Source organism: Hyaena hyaena, unplaced genomic scaffold, assembly GCF_003009895.1.
Source record: "Hyaena hyaena isolate Hyena2069 unplaced genomic scaffold, ASM300989v1 scaffold_56, whole genome shotgun sequence".
NCBI classification, from domain to species: Eukaryota; Metazoa; Chordata; class Mammalia; order Carnivora; family Hyaenidae; genus Hyaena; species Hyaena hyaena.
Genome location: NW_024080688.1, coordinates 3,380,495 through 3,394,441, shown reverse-complemented (window position 1 = coordinate 3,394,441; position 13,947 = coordinate 3,380,495). Strand labels below are relative to the sequence as shown.

The 13,947-nt window shown below is 41.9% G+C and overlaps 1 protein-coding gene across 1 annotated transcript in view; it reads left to right on the top strand.

Annotated features, from left to right (window-relative positions):
- Window positions 1–123: 123 nt before the first annotated feature.
- The window catches only part of FANCD2 (FA complementation group D2), a 64,868-nt gene continuing 51,044 nt past the window's right edge, over window positions 124–13,947 (top strand). The window contains exons 1-10 of the mRNA XM_039231409.1: window positions 124–283; window positions 2,262–2,354; window positions 4,490–4,630; window positions 5,232–5,299; window positions 5,468–5,571; window positions 6,461–6,521; window positions 7,433–7,485; window positions 11,190–11,268; window positions 12,302–12,426; window positions 13,617–13,728. Coding sequence (XP_039087340.1) covers window positions 2,291–2,354; window positions 4,490–4,630; window positions 5,232–5,299; window positions 5,468–5,571; window positions 6,461–6,521; window positions 7,433–7,485; window positions 11,190–11,268; window positions 12,302–12,426; window positions 13,617–13,728 — 807 coding nt within the window. The 5' untranslated portion in view covers window positions 124–283; window positions 2,262–2,290. The remainder of the gene's footprint in view (window positions 284–2,261; window positions 2,355–4,489; window positions 4,631–5,231; window positions 5,300–5,467; window positions 5,572–6,460; window positions 6,522–7,432; window positions 7,486–11,189; window positions 11,269–12,301; window positions 12,427–13,616; window positions 13,729–13,947) is intronic.

Genomic DNA, 13,947 nt, shown 5'->3' with positions numbered 1-13,947 from the left:
CCCCCACTGGGCCGCCCGGCCGCGCACTTCCGGCGCGGAGCTTTGGCGTCACGGCGGGGCGAGCCTTGGTGACGTCAGCGAGACGCAGAGCCGGGCGCGCAAGTCGAAAACCAGGGGCGGCGTCGGCTTCTCGGCGGGTGAGAAGAGCCGCGGTCATCGATTCTCTAGGCGTCGCGCGCCTGTGGCTTGGTCGCTAGGTCCCGGCCGAGCCCGGCCTTTCCTTCGGGGCTCTGTGCCCCGAACGTCGGCCTCATCTGCCCTGTCGTGGGATTATCCCCCCCAGGTACCTTTCTGCGTCGTTAATAACAAAATGAGAAGGGCTTTTACCCCCAAGTCTTCCCGAATGACAGTCCAGACAGCTGGCCCTACCCACTAGCCTGTTCAGGCTTTTCTGGAAAGGAGACATGTACGGGCTTGTGCCCTGAAGTCAGACGGCCTTGACTTACCTTATTTTTTCTGTCTGTAGAATAGGCTGATAATGGTTATAGAGATTTCACGAGGCCTCGGAGAAAGAAAATGCTTAGCATGCTGCGTGGTTTTTAGTAAACTGTTGTTGGAAGCCATCGTTCTAATCAGGAATAAGTAGTTGGTGGGTAGTGCAGATTCTGGAGTCAGACTGCCTTAGAATCCCATTTCTGCCGCCGATCATTTCTTAGAATGATCATGGTACCTCCCTCCAAAAGGTTTGTGAGTAATAAGTGAAGTATTCATCATAAAGCGCGGTAAGTCGTTCTTGTTAGTTACTCGTATTTACTTGCCTGCCAGGCATTCTCATTTAGCGAATACTCTTGCGAAATTTTACGCCAGGGACTGCGCTAGGCACTAAGGGACCCTGAGGCAAGTCAGTCCGGAGCCCTACAGTCTCCTGTGATGTGGGAGGGGATCGCGGATGCACTCTGGAACAGGGAAGCTGGAGTCCGAAGCCCCTTGGGGATAGAGGAACATTTTTCAAGGAAATTGACATTTGGCCTGTCTTTAAGGATTAGTAGTTCCCAGGCAGATAAGCGCTTTTCAGGTGAAAACACCTTATGCAAGAGTTCTGAGACCAAGAATGTTCTGGTTTATGAGAGACCCTAGGAGGCCCGTAATGTGGTTCAGGCCCTCCCCTACCTCTGCAGTTTCATTTCTTTAATTTTTTTTAATGTTTATATATTTTTGAGAGTGAGAGAGAGCGCGAGCGGGGGAGGGTCAGAGAGAGAGGGAGACACAGAATCTGAAGCAGGCTCCAGGCTCTGAGCTGTCAGCACAGAGCCCGATGCGGGGCTCCAATCCATGAACCATGAGATCATGACCTGAGCCGAAGTCCGACGTTTAACAGACTGAGCCACCCAGGCGCCCCCTGTGCAGTTTCATTTTTGACTCTACAAGCGTCTTACTTGTTCACTGCTGAGTTTTTCTCTGCCTGGACTACTCTCATACATCTTCTATTGGCAAACTGCTGTTTCAGCCTTCAGGTCCTTGCTTTCAAATAATTTTCTCAGGGCGCCTGGGTGGCTCAGTCGGTTAAGCGTCTGACTTCGGCTTAGGTCATGATCTCACGGTTTGTGGGTTCGAGCCCCGCATCAGGCTCTGTGCTGACAGCTCGGAGCCTGAAGCCTGCTTCAGATTCTGTGTCTCCCTCTCTCTCTCTGCCCCTCCCCCACTCATGCTCTGTCTCTCTCTGACTCTCAAAACTGAATAAACATTAAAAAATAAAATCATTTTCTCAAAATTATCCCAGCATTCCCCCTCCCCCCGTATCTAAACTAACTTTCCATGTAATCTCTCATAGCACCTTGTGCTTCTCTTTTGTAGCACTTACACAGTTTAGTTAAGTAACTAACTCAAGAGCACTCATGACTATAATCAGGACTATAACTTAAACTCCCGGAGGGCAGAGATCATGTCGGTTCATAATTGTAACCCCAGCATCTAGCACGGTCTCCAACATATAATCCTGGATTAAGGAGTTAAAGGAGATGGTAGATTGGAGCTAGAAGATGAAGGATCTTGAATGTCAGAAAGAGAACTGGGTTTTATCCTTCAAGAAGAAAGTGGTCTGGCTAAAGAGGCAACTAGGTAAAGTCTTGAAAGCAAGGGAGTATTGACGAGATATAGGAGTTGAAATTCTCTGAGCATCTGGATTTAGACAGTATTGGTATAAAAACTAGAACTCCTTTGGCTTTTGATAGAGTAGTTATCTTTGAGCTTTAGCTTTAACTTCTCAGGATTTATCTAGCTTCCAGAGGGTAACTTCTATCCTCTGACTTTGCTCTCAAAAGTAATTTGATTGCAGAAGACTTCGGTCAGGATGGTTTCCAAGAAAAGGCTGTCAAAATTGGAGGATAAAGAGAGCCTGACAGAAGATACTTCCAGTAAGTATCTAGTTATTTGTTGTTTTATTTCCGGTAGCAAATGTGTGAGGCACTTATAAAGTTCCTCCTTTCAAGTGCTGGGGGTCCTCAAGGCTTAATGGTTAGAGGACACAGAATCTGGCATCAGGGGATGTGGCATTGAGTTTCTGCTTCTGATGCCATGTATGACTTTGGGCATGCCTACGGTCTCTGAGATTCAGTCTCCACATCTGTAAGAGCAATGAGTATTATAGAGCTCATCTACTTAAATCATCGAGATGCTGAGACAAAAGGTACGACATAGTGTCTATCCTTTAGACTTGTGGTCCCCTTTCCTCCCTTAAAAAATTTATGGGGACAGGGCGCCTGGGTGACTCAGTTGGGTGAGTGTCAGACTTTAGCTCAGGCCATGATCTTGCAGTTCACGGGTTTGAGTCCCGTGTCAGGCTCTGTGCTGACAGCTTGGGGCCTGGAGCCTCTTTGGATTCTGTGCTTCCCTCTCTCTCTGCCCCTCCCCTGCTTGTGCTGTCTGTGTGTGTGTGTGTCTCTCTCTCAAAAATAAATAAACATTAAAAACACTTAAAAAAAATTATGGGGGCACCTGCCTGATTCAGTCAATAGCGTGTAAGTCTTGATCTCGGGGTTGTAAGTTTGACCCTCACACTGGGTGTAGTAGAGACTGCTTAAAAATAAAATTTTAAGAAATTATAGTACAAATAGAGTGATGTGTGAAGGAAAGGCATCCCATCAAAACAAGCACATTAAGGGTGAAGAGACAGTGTAGACTCTGTCCTTATGAGAATTTGGTTGACAGATGCCCTAAGAGTTCTCATGAAATGAGGTTGTCTTTTTCCATTTATTATACTCATCTACTCTGTTAAGGGAGTTCTAACTTGTTACATCATTAACGGAGAAGAGTAAATAATCATACTTAATTTCAAGTACTTGTTTGTCTTGTTTGTATTATTTTTTTAAGTTTATTTGTTTACTTAGAGAAAGGGAGAGAACTCAAGCAGGGGAGGGGCAGAGAAAGAGAGAGGAAGAGAGAGAATCCCAAGCAGGCTCCAACTGTCAGCACAGAGCCTGATGCAAGATTGAACTCACAAACCATGAGAACGTGACCTGAGCCAAACTCAAGAGTCAGACACTTAACTGACTGAGTCACCCAGGCGCCCCATTTATTTCTGAGTTGAAAACCTTGGGATAAAATCAGTCAGGGCTTTATACTCAAAGGCTTGATACAAGAGAACGTGCCTGATTCCTTCTACCCCTGGATCAAGATGTACGCATCAAGATTGTTACCTGGAGAACTTGTAAAAAGTTCAGACGCCCAGGACCCATATCTGGGATTTTAATTGAGTAACTATGGGTTGTGACCTAAGGATGCACTTTAAAAAAAAATTGTTTATTTATTTTTGAGAGGAAGAGTGCAAGAAGGGGAGGGGCAGAGAGAGAGGGAGACACAGAATCTGAAGCAGGCTCCAGGCTCCGCACCGTCAGCACAGAACTCAGTGCGGATCTCGAACCCACCAACTTTGAGATCATGACCTGAGCCAAAGTCGGACACTTAACCGACTGAGCCCCCCAGGCACTTATTTAAGCTTATTTATTTTGAGAAAGAGAGTGTGTGCTCGTGCAGGGGAAGGCAGAAAGAGAGAGGACCCCAGGCAGGCTCTGCACTGTCAGCACAGAACCCAGTGGGGCTCAGTCCCACGAACCATGGGACAATGACCTGAGCTGAAATCAAGAGTCAGATGCTTAACAGACTGAGCCACCCAGGGGCTCCAAGAATGTGCTTTTAATAAGCTTCTCAGTGATCCCAGTGAATGCGTTTGCAGACAACAGTTTAAGGCACCCTGACTCCTTTAGAATTTGGGTGGTTAAACAGTTCCATGGTTATTTTTATTAGAAGTGGCACATTTTGAATTCTCCGAATGAAAATGCAATAGGCAAAAATAATTCTATTTATTGATTGTTTTGTTTGTTTACTTGTAAGCCACTATTCCTGACCATTGTTAGAGATACAATTTTACTGTAGCATCAATTTCAACATAATTCTTTAAGAACCATCAGCTTTTGTCTTAGGGTTATTCTAGTGATTACATTTTTTAATCTTTACTGTTTGTCGTATTCTTGGAAATTGTGTTTGTTTTTAGAAGCCAGCAAGCAACCGCTTTCCAAGAAGACAAAGAAATCTCACGTTCACGATGAAGTGGAAGAAAACGACAGTGTTTTTATAAAGCTTCTTAAATCATCAGGAGTTATTCTTAAAACAGGAGAGAGTCAGAATCAACTAAGTAATATTTTATTTAAATCTTTTCTCTGGGTTTAGTGCAGGGTTCAGCCCTGAATCATGGATTTTCTAAATAGAGGCAATGAAGATTTAAAATAGAAGCATCATTTTTCTTGAGACAAGAATAACATTGAAATTGCTTTTTTGAGAATATTGTTATAGGCTTTGGTTCTAATTGATTAGTACGTGTTAAGTAAATTCTAAGTTTTTTAACTAATTCTAATTTTTTTAGATAAAAATTATGTACTCGCGTTACTTAGTGTTTTAGTGTGGAAAAATAAATTTAACACTCAAGAGAGTAATTAGATCTCTGTCAGAATAATTTCAGATGAAAATTTATAAAGCCATGTAAAGAAAGCCCTGCTTTTAGGGCATAGATTACTCCATTCTGCTAAGATTACGGCATATCTTTTTTGGAAACACTTAATACTATCCTCTATCAAAGATAAATCTGTTTTACCGTGGATTTAGAAAAGTTAGCTCTGAAATTAAGTTGCAAATATCTTTTCTGGTTTCGTCAGACAGGAAACTTGGGTCTTGAGGAAAGTAAAACTATGGTGGGAGATACTAAAGATTCTGGTGACCAACTGCTTTTTTCCTCATAGCTGTGGATCAAATTGTTTTCCAAAAGAAGCTCTTTCAGACTCTGAGGAAACATCCTTCTTATCCCAAAGTATGTGTTTCTTCCTGGCACTTTTACTTTTTCCAGCACTACTCTGGAATTGGGAGTTTAAAGATGCAGACATAAGTTGAATGGGCTAGAATGATTTTTAGTTAATCCACAGCAAAGGTTAAACTAAAAACCGTAACTCTTACCCTTTTTTTTTCCAATGTTGTTAAGATACTAGAAGACTTTGTTAGCGGCCTAGAATCCTATATTGAGGACCAAGACAGTTTCCGGAACTGCCTTTTGTCGTGTGAACGGCTGCAGGATGAGGAAGCCAGGTATGGAGCGGAGCCGTGGGATCCTGCTGAAGTTTAGGCTGTTACACTGACTGGATTGGGGGCTGGGGGTGAGGGGGGAATGCATGTTTCTGTAATTTCACTTTATATTTATAACTCTTTTTCCTTGGGGCGCCTGGGTGGCTCAGTTAGTTGAATATCCAACTTGATTTTGGCTCAGGTCACGGTTCCAGGGTCGTGGGATCAAGCCCTGTTTTGGGCTCCATGCTGAACGCAAAGCCTGCTTGAGATTCTTTCTCTCGGTCTGCCCCTCTTCCTGATTGTCTTTAAAAAAAAAAAAAAAAAAAGAGGAAGAAGAAGAAGAAACAACTCTTTTTTTTTTCTTTTCCCAGTTTTAACCTACCCTTTAAATTATTTATTTATGTTTATGAGTCTAAGAGCCACAGGGTTTCCAGGAGCGTGTCTCATCTGTGTTGATAGAATTGTAACTCTCTGAGTTTAAGAGCCTGGTTGAAGAGCCATCTTTTTTTTTTTTTTTTTTTTTTAATTTTTTTTTTAATGTTTTATTTATTTCTAGGGGAGAGAGAGAGAGAGAGAGACAGCGTGAACAGGGGAGGGTCAGAGAGAGAGGGAGTCACAGACTGAAACAGGCTCCAGGCTCTGAGCTGGCAGTCAGCACAGAGCCCGATGCGGGGCTCGAACCCACGAACCGCGAGATCATGACCTAAGCGAAAGTCAGACGCTTAACCGACTAAGCCACCCAGGTGCCCCTGAAGAGCCATCTTCTTATGTTCTGTATTTTTGATATAATAGGATAGGTTTTTTTTTTTTTTAATATTGTATATTTAACCAATTTTATGGGGGAAAAAAAGATGATGAAAAGATTAAAATAGGGAAAACAAAATAGAAAATGAATTTTTTTTTCTCCTAGCATGGGCGCATCTTACTCTAAGAGCCTCATTAAATTGCTTCTGGGAATTGACATATTACAGGTGAGACTATGCCACCTTTTCTGTGAACATTAGATGGGTGTGATTTGTGATGTATCCCCAAGCATAAAGAGTCAAGTAGGGTTAATCGGAGACTTGGGGTTTGCAATAGTTTACCATTCCCTGTTGCTGAAATACATCTGGGAGGCAATATCTGCAGCTTTGGACTGAGTTAACTAGCTCGGTTCATTTCTTTGAAATGTTCTGTATTCCTTCAGCTTCTGATTCTTGATTTAGTAAAACTTCCTCCTGTATGTTCTGAGTACCTTATATATCTCTGCCATATTGACATCTGTATCATCTCCTATTTGGGTTTTTATTTGCTTATTAATTTGATTTTGCCCTTTTCTTCCTCCTCTCTCTTTTAATATACTGAGTAGATAATGCTTTGACATGTTTTAAATATTTCCGATTATAAAAACATGCGCAGTGGAATACATACCCTGTCCTCCATTATTTCTCTTTTTTTCTTTCCCACTATTAATCTTTCCACGCTCTTACCTCTTCCTTATCCTTGGAAATCTTCACTATAATATAGTTGGATTAAGTTTAAGAGCCGTCTTGTTCCTCTGGAGTGAAATCTTCTCTTTTTGCAAACTGATAATTATTTAAGTCTGCATTTCACGAACTAACAGTTGTCATCATATTTAATAATATTTTTTATTATCTGATTATTTTAATACTGCTTCAATCATTTTGCAATTGTTTTAAGGATGTATTATGACAAGTCTTTGTATTCCAACAGCTTACATTCAAAATATAGGGACCGTTCAAGGGGCCGTTCTTAACATAAGATTTCAGTTCTAGCCGGGTGTTTCCTCCCAGGGCTCTCGTTGGGGCAGATCATGGCTAATCATGTGTTTCTGTTGTGTATTTCAAGACTGTCTCCTAACTCGGTATGTCTTCCTTTTTAGCCTGCCATTATCAAAGTCTTATTTGAAAAGTTGCCAGAATTTATTTTTGAAAAGTAAGTGGAATTATTGTGGAATGTTTACCTTTGTGTACCTAAGTTTCCCTCTGAAAAGATTACTCTGAAACATCATTGGTTTCTCTAAAAGTCATATTGATCATGACACCAGATTCTTAAGTGACTACTACAAAAATATAAGTTTAAAACAATACATTTTTTCCACTCTTAAAGGATCTTCATTATTCATCGTAATGAACAGACATGTGTGTACATTACTGATGAACAAAATAAACTGGTTGAAATCATTCTGAAGGACGGTAGGTTGTTGTGTATCAAGCTCTTAGATTTTGTGTACTCTCTTTTTTAATATAAAAATTTTTTTTTAATGTTTGTTTATTTTTGAGAGACAGCTTGAGCAGGGGAGGGGCCAAAAGAGGGAGGGAGACAAAGAATCTGAAGCAGGTTCCAGGCTCTGAGCTGTCAGCACGGAGCCCGATGCAGGACTCAAACCCATGAACTCTAAGATCATGACCTGAGCTGAAGTCAGATGCTTAACCAACTGAGCCACCCAGGTGCCCCTTTTTAAATTTTCTTAAAAGTTTGATTTATTTGAGAGAGACAGAGACAGTATGAGTGGATTAGGGGCAAAGAGAGCGAGAGAGAATCCCAAGCAGGCTCCGTGCTGCCAGCACAGAGCCCAGTGCAGGGCTCAAACTCACAAAACCGCAAGATCATGACCTGACCAGAAACCGAGAGTCAGACACTTAACTGAGCCACCCATTGCCCCAGACTTTAATGCTCAACCAGGTCTCCTCATTTATTCTTATGTAGTAACTGAATAAAAATAGTCATGAATAGATTATTGTTCAACAAAAAGTTGTAAAAAACTGACATACTCTATTCTAGGGGATTGGTTAAGTAAATGAGGTACATCCTTGCAGCAGAATATTATGTGGACATTAAAAATCATACAGAGGGCTATTTAATTGAAAAACATGGTCAGGTTAAAAAATCAGTATTTACAGTTTGGCCCGGTATTTTATTTAAAAAAATTTTTTTTAACATTTATTTATTTTTGAGAGAAAGATCGAGTGCAAGCAGGGGAGGGGCAGAGAGAGAGGGAGACACAGAATCGGAAGCAGGCTCCAGGTTCTGAGCTGTCAGCACAGAGCCCGGCGCGGGGCTCGAACTCACGAACCACGAGATCATGACCTGAGCCAAAGTCAGATGCTCAACCAACTGAGCCACTCAGGTGCCCCACCTAGTATTTTATTAAAAAAAAAAAAGCATACACATAGATAACATAATTTGCATATTAATAGTAGATATATCTGGATGACAGCCTTAGAGGTCATTTTTACTTTCTCATTTTCATATTTTTTTTAATGTTTATTTTTGAGAGAGAGGCAGAGTGTGAGAGAGGGAGGAGCAGAGAGAGACACACAGAATCCGAAGCAGGCTCCAGGCTCCCAGCTGTCAGCACAGGGCCAGATGTGGGGCTCAAACTCACGGACCTTGAGATCATGACCTGAGCCAAAGTTGGATGCTTAACCGACTGAGCCACCCAGACAACCCTACTTTCTTAGAGTGTTATTTATTTTCTTTTCTTTTTTTTTTTTTTAAATATTTTTATTTATTTCTAGGAGAGAGAGAGAGAGAGAGACAGCGTGAGCAGGGGAGGGTCAGAGAGAGAGGGTGTCACAGACTGAAACAGGCTCCAGGCTCTGAGCTGGCAGTCAGCACAGAGCCCGACGCGGGGCTCGAACCCACAAACCGCGAGATCATGACCTAAGCGAAAGTCGGACGCTTAACCGACTAAGCCACCCAGGCGCCCCGAGTGTTATTTATTTTCAAAGAGAGAGAGGGAGACAGAGAATCCCAAGCTGACAGAATGGAGCCTGACACGGGGCCTGAACCCAGAAACCATGAGATCATGAGCTAAACTGAATTGAAGAGTTAGATGCTTAACCAACTGAGCTACTCAGGCACCCTGAATATGTCTTATTAATAAACTTAAAGATAGATCTTTACAAATTTGTGCTTTGCCTGAATGGGTCACACTGGATGCTTTATGTGTATTTTCAGCAGTTAAATTTGACTGCACTAAACAAAGATTGACAACACTGTCAAGGAAAGGAATGGACGGTGGGCCAAGACTATAGACATAGGAAGGCAGAGACTGTCATTTTGAGGGAAGTAATAGTAACTGAGCCAGCATTTCTTCATCTATAAATGGCTTTTAGTACTTTCACATAATCTAATTTGACCTCTGTGTTTCCAAAGCAAGTCCTTGCTTTCATTGGTACTTACCATAGCGATGTAATTAATTTTCTACCTTTTAAAAATATTCTTGGGGCCGGGCACCCGGTGGCTCAGTTAATTAGGTGTCCAACTCTTGATTTCAGCTAAGATCACGATCTCACAGTTTGTGGGATTGGCACCACGTCCAACTCTCTGCTGAGAGTTTGGAGGGAGCCTGCTTGAGGTTCTCTGCCTTCCTCTCTCTCTGCCACTATCCTCTCACCCCCAAAATAAATAAATAGGGGCACCTGGCTGCCTCAGTCGATTAAGCATCTGACTTCGGCTCAAGTCATGATCTCATGGTTTGTGAGTTCAAGCCCCACATCGGGCTCTCCTCTCTGAGGAGTCCACTTTGGATTGTCTGTCTCCCTCTCTCTCTGCCCCTCCCCTGTCTCTCTCTCAAAAATGAATGAGCATTGGGGCGCCTGGGTGGCTCAGTTGGTTGAGCGTCCCGACTTCAGCTCATGTCATGATCTCATGGATCATGGGTTTGAGCCCCGCGTCGGGCTCTGTGCTGACAGTTAGCTCAGAGCCTGGAGGCTGTTTTAGATTCTGTATCTCCCTCTGTCTCTGACCCTCCCCTGCTCATGCTGTCTCTCTCTCTCTCTCTCAGAAATAAATAAAACATTAAAAAAAAATGAATGAGCATTAAAAAAATAAAAATATTCTGGGACGCCTGGGTGTCTCAGCGAGTTAAGTGTCCGACTTCAGCTCAGGTCATGATAACACAGTTCGTGGGTTTGAGCCCGGCATCGGGCTCTGTGCTGATGGCTAGCTCAGAGCCTGGAGCCTGCTTTAGATTCTGTATCTCCCTCTCTCTCTGACCCTCCCCTGCTCATGCTGTTTCTCTCTCTCTCTCAGAAATAAATAAAACATTAAAAAAAAAAAAATAAAAGAAAATATTCTTCCCGTTCAGTTCAAATTTATTGCCCTTATTTTTTATTTATGTTATTATTAAGAAATACTGTACACACCTTTCTTAACCTTTCTCTTTTTTTTTTTTTTTTAAATATTTTTATTTATTTCTAAGAGAGAGAGACAGCGTGAACAGGGGAGGGTCAGAGAGAGAGAGAGAGAGACACAGACTGTGAAACAGGCTCCAGGCTCCGAGCTGGCAGGCAGCACAGAGCCCGACGCGGGGCTCGAACCCACAAACCGCGAGATCATGACCTAAGCGAAAGTCGGACGCTTAACCGACTAAGCCATCCAGGCGCCCCTTAACCTTTCTCTTAAACGCTCCCCAGATGCAGCTACTGTTAACAGTTTAGTGCATCCTCTCCATTCTTTCTCAATATATACGTTTCATGCTCTTCATATAATATGTGTGTCTAACGCAGCTTGCAATATGTAAATGTTCTGTAAGTGTACATTCAGTGTCTGAAATGTTTGTGCACTATTAATGCTTGCTGTTGTGTAAATCAGAAATGCTAAATTTCGGTCTTCTTGTCCTAACATTTCAGTGTGAACGGTGATGGACTTAATGTGCCTAGACTCATCATCAGTCAATTGAAATGGCTTGACAGAATTGTGGATGGCAAGGTAGGCTTTGGAACTTGTTCTGTCTCTTGGATTTAGAGAGTCTGTTTTCCAAACATGGATTTTAGAATCTTAAGCAAACTTTTGGAATTGGCAGGGTTCTTTTTCTTAACTGAAAATTCACATTTTTCTATTTATCTGTTAGCTTTTTTCATCTGTCATAATTTGGGAATCATGGATATTTCACCTTTTAAATTTCTCCAAAAATTTTTTTTCTAATTATGATGACTAGATATTATCTATTAAATAAAGAAATTGAAAGAATTGAAAAAAAATTAAGTAGCTGTTCAGAGTTGAGAGATTACTATGTTTTATTTCTCAAAAGCTATGAGATCCCACACCAACTTACCACACTGCAAATACAAATTTGATTACATATGAGAAAACTTTTAGGAAGTTTTTGCAATTATGTGAATTGTTATTAAGCACCTTTGTAAAGTTGGATCTTTTTTGAGCCTAGTGTTTAAGCCTATTTCTTTTCAGAGTTCTTTAATTCTATTAATTTTTGTCAGACATTCCAAGGCTAAATCTTTATTTGGAAAAACATGGATTTTAGAATCTCATGTGGGCTGGAATTTTGGGTCTGTCACTTCTTGTGTATCTTTGAGCAGCACATACCCTCACATTTTAAAAACGGGGACCATTGGGGTACCTGGCTAGCTCGTCAGTAAAGGGTGCAACTCTTGATCTCTGAATCATGAGTTGAAACTCCACGTTAGGTATGGAGCCTACTTAAAAAAATAAATAAAAAATAAAAAAAGGGGGCGGCAGAATTGTCACATGGACTCCAGAGTTGTGAAGATTACGTGAAGTATATACCAGACCCATTAGATAATATACTATCCACTGTACTTTTTTTAGTGTACCATCCCATGTGTGAAAATTCCTGGGTCATTTACTTCTCCATTTAGGCTTTGAGTTTATGTATGGGTGTCATATTGTACACAAGGTAATTCCGTCTGTACATTTCATGAGGAGGAAGTCTTTCTCTGTTCTTGGTAATGTGCACCAATTGTAATGGTCTCTTCCACTGCAGGATCTCACCACCAAGATCATGCAGCTGATCAGTGTTGCTCCACTGTCCCTGCAGCATGACTTCATTACCAGCCTGCCTGAGATCCTTGGGGATTCCCAGCATGCTGATGTGGGGAAAGAACTCAGGTGGGTAAGCTCCCACTCTGCAGCCTTATCGCTGTAGTATGAAGCAGTAGTGGTAACATATTGACGGCAACTACCCTCCGTGAATAGGTATGGGGTTTGATTTCTTTTTGTAGTAATAAGTATATATTTGATCCATAAAGTAGATCCGTCTACTTTTTTTGAAATGGTATACCAGTTGTGAATATGAAGTCTGGGTTAGGATTAGGCTTATAAACATAATCCCTTTGTTTTGTTAGCATTTCTTCCACCCAAGGAGTCCTCAGTTGTGACTGCATATCCAAATCATTTGTGGAGCTTATGAAACATCTGTATATTCTTTGGTCCCTAAATGATTCATTCTGATGTACATCACATCAGACCCATTGCTCACTATCATTTATGTGAAAAATAGTAATTGGTAGGGCAGTGATTAAGAAGGGGGGAACACTATCCCTATGTAACAGGGTTTCTGTTTTAATAAAATTTCTTATCCTTGAAACAATTTTTAAAAATTCAATTTGTAATACTTCCTTCACTTTAGATGTCTGCAAAGCTACCTCCAGAAATGTCCAATGATTGTTTACCTCTGTGCTTTCGGGCAGGATGTTCCCTCTGGGTATAGCTCTGTACCGTCCACTTGGCCTGCTTAATTCCAGCTTGTTCTTTTGTGTAGCCTCTGCTTAGACTCCGTCACTCTTCTCTACTCGCCTCCTGTAAGCGCCCTGCCCACACTTCTCTCATACTCGTCATACTTCACTGCAATTGCTGTAGGTTTTCTTTCTCTTTTTCCTTCTTCTTCTTTTTTTTTGCTTTATTATTAAATTTTTCAGTAGGCTCCATACCCAACGTGGAGCTTGAACTCACAACCCTGAGACTGAGTCGTGTGCTGTAGCCAGTGAGCCAGCCACACACTCCTGTTGTAGGTTTTGTTTTTCCTTTTCTCAGGAAGGATGTGCCAGACTCGGTCGTGGTTACCTCAGGTGCTGGAGCTCCTGAGGAGGGGCTTTTTGTTTCTACTCTCTTGTTTGAATTTTCTATAATGAGCATGTATTTTTTAAAAATTGAAACAATTTTTAATGAAATAGACTATAAACCAATTCATTGGGAACTAAGTGTATCTTCTCTTCCCATACTCTGAGTGATTTTTCCAAGTAATTATCTGCCCAGCTGTTAAAAGTTGCATAGACTTTCTCTTTTTCCACCACTCACAGTGACCTTTTCATGGAGAATACTTCACTCACTGTCCCTATCTTGGATGTCCTTACCAGCCTCCAGCTTGACCCGAAGCTCGTGTCTCAGGTAGGAAGGACTATGCTTTCCAGAAACAGAGTCCACTTTCTTGCCTCCCAGAACAAGGGACAGTCAGTTATTGCCTTGAAGCAGTTGTATATGAAAATTTGATTTTGAGGGGCGCCTGGGTGGCTTAGTCGGTTAAGCGTCCGACTTTCGCTTAGGTCATGATCTCGCGGTTCGTGGGTTCGAGCCCCGCGTCGGGCTCTGTGCTGACTGCCAGCTCAGAGCCTGGAGCCTGTTTCAGTCTGT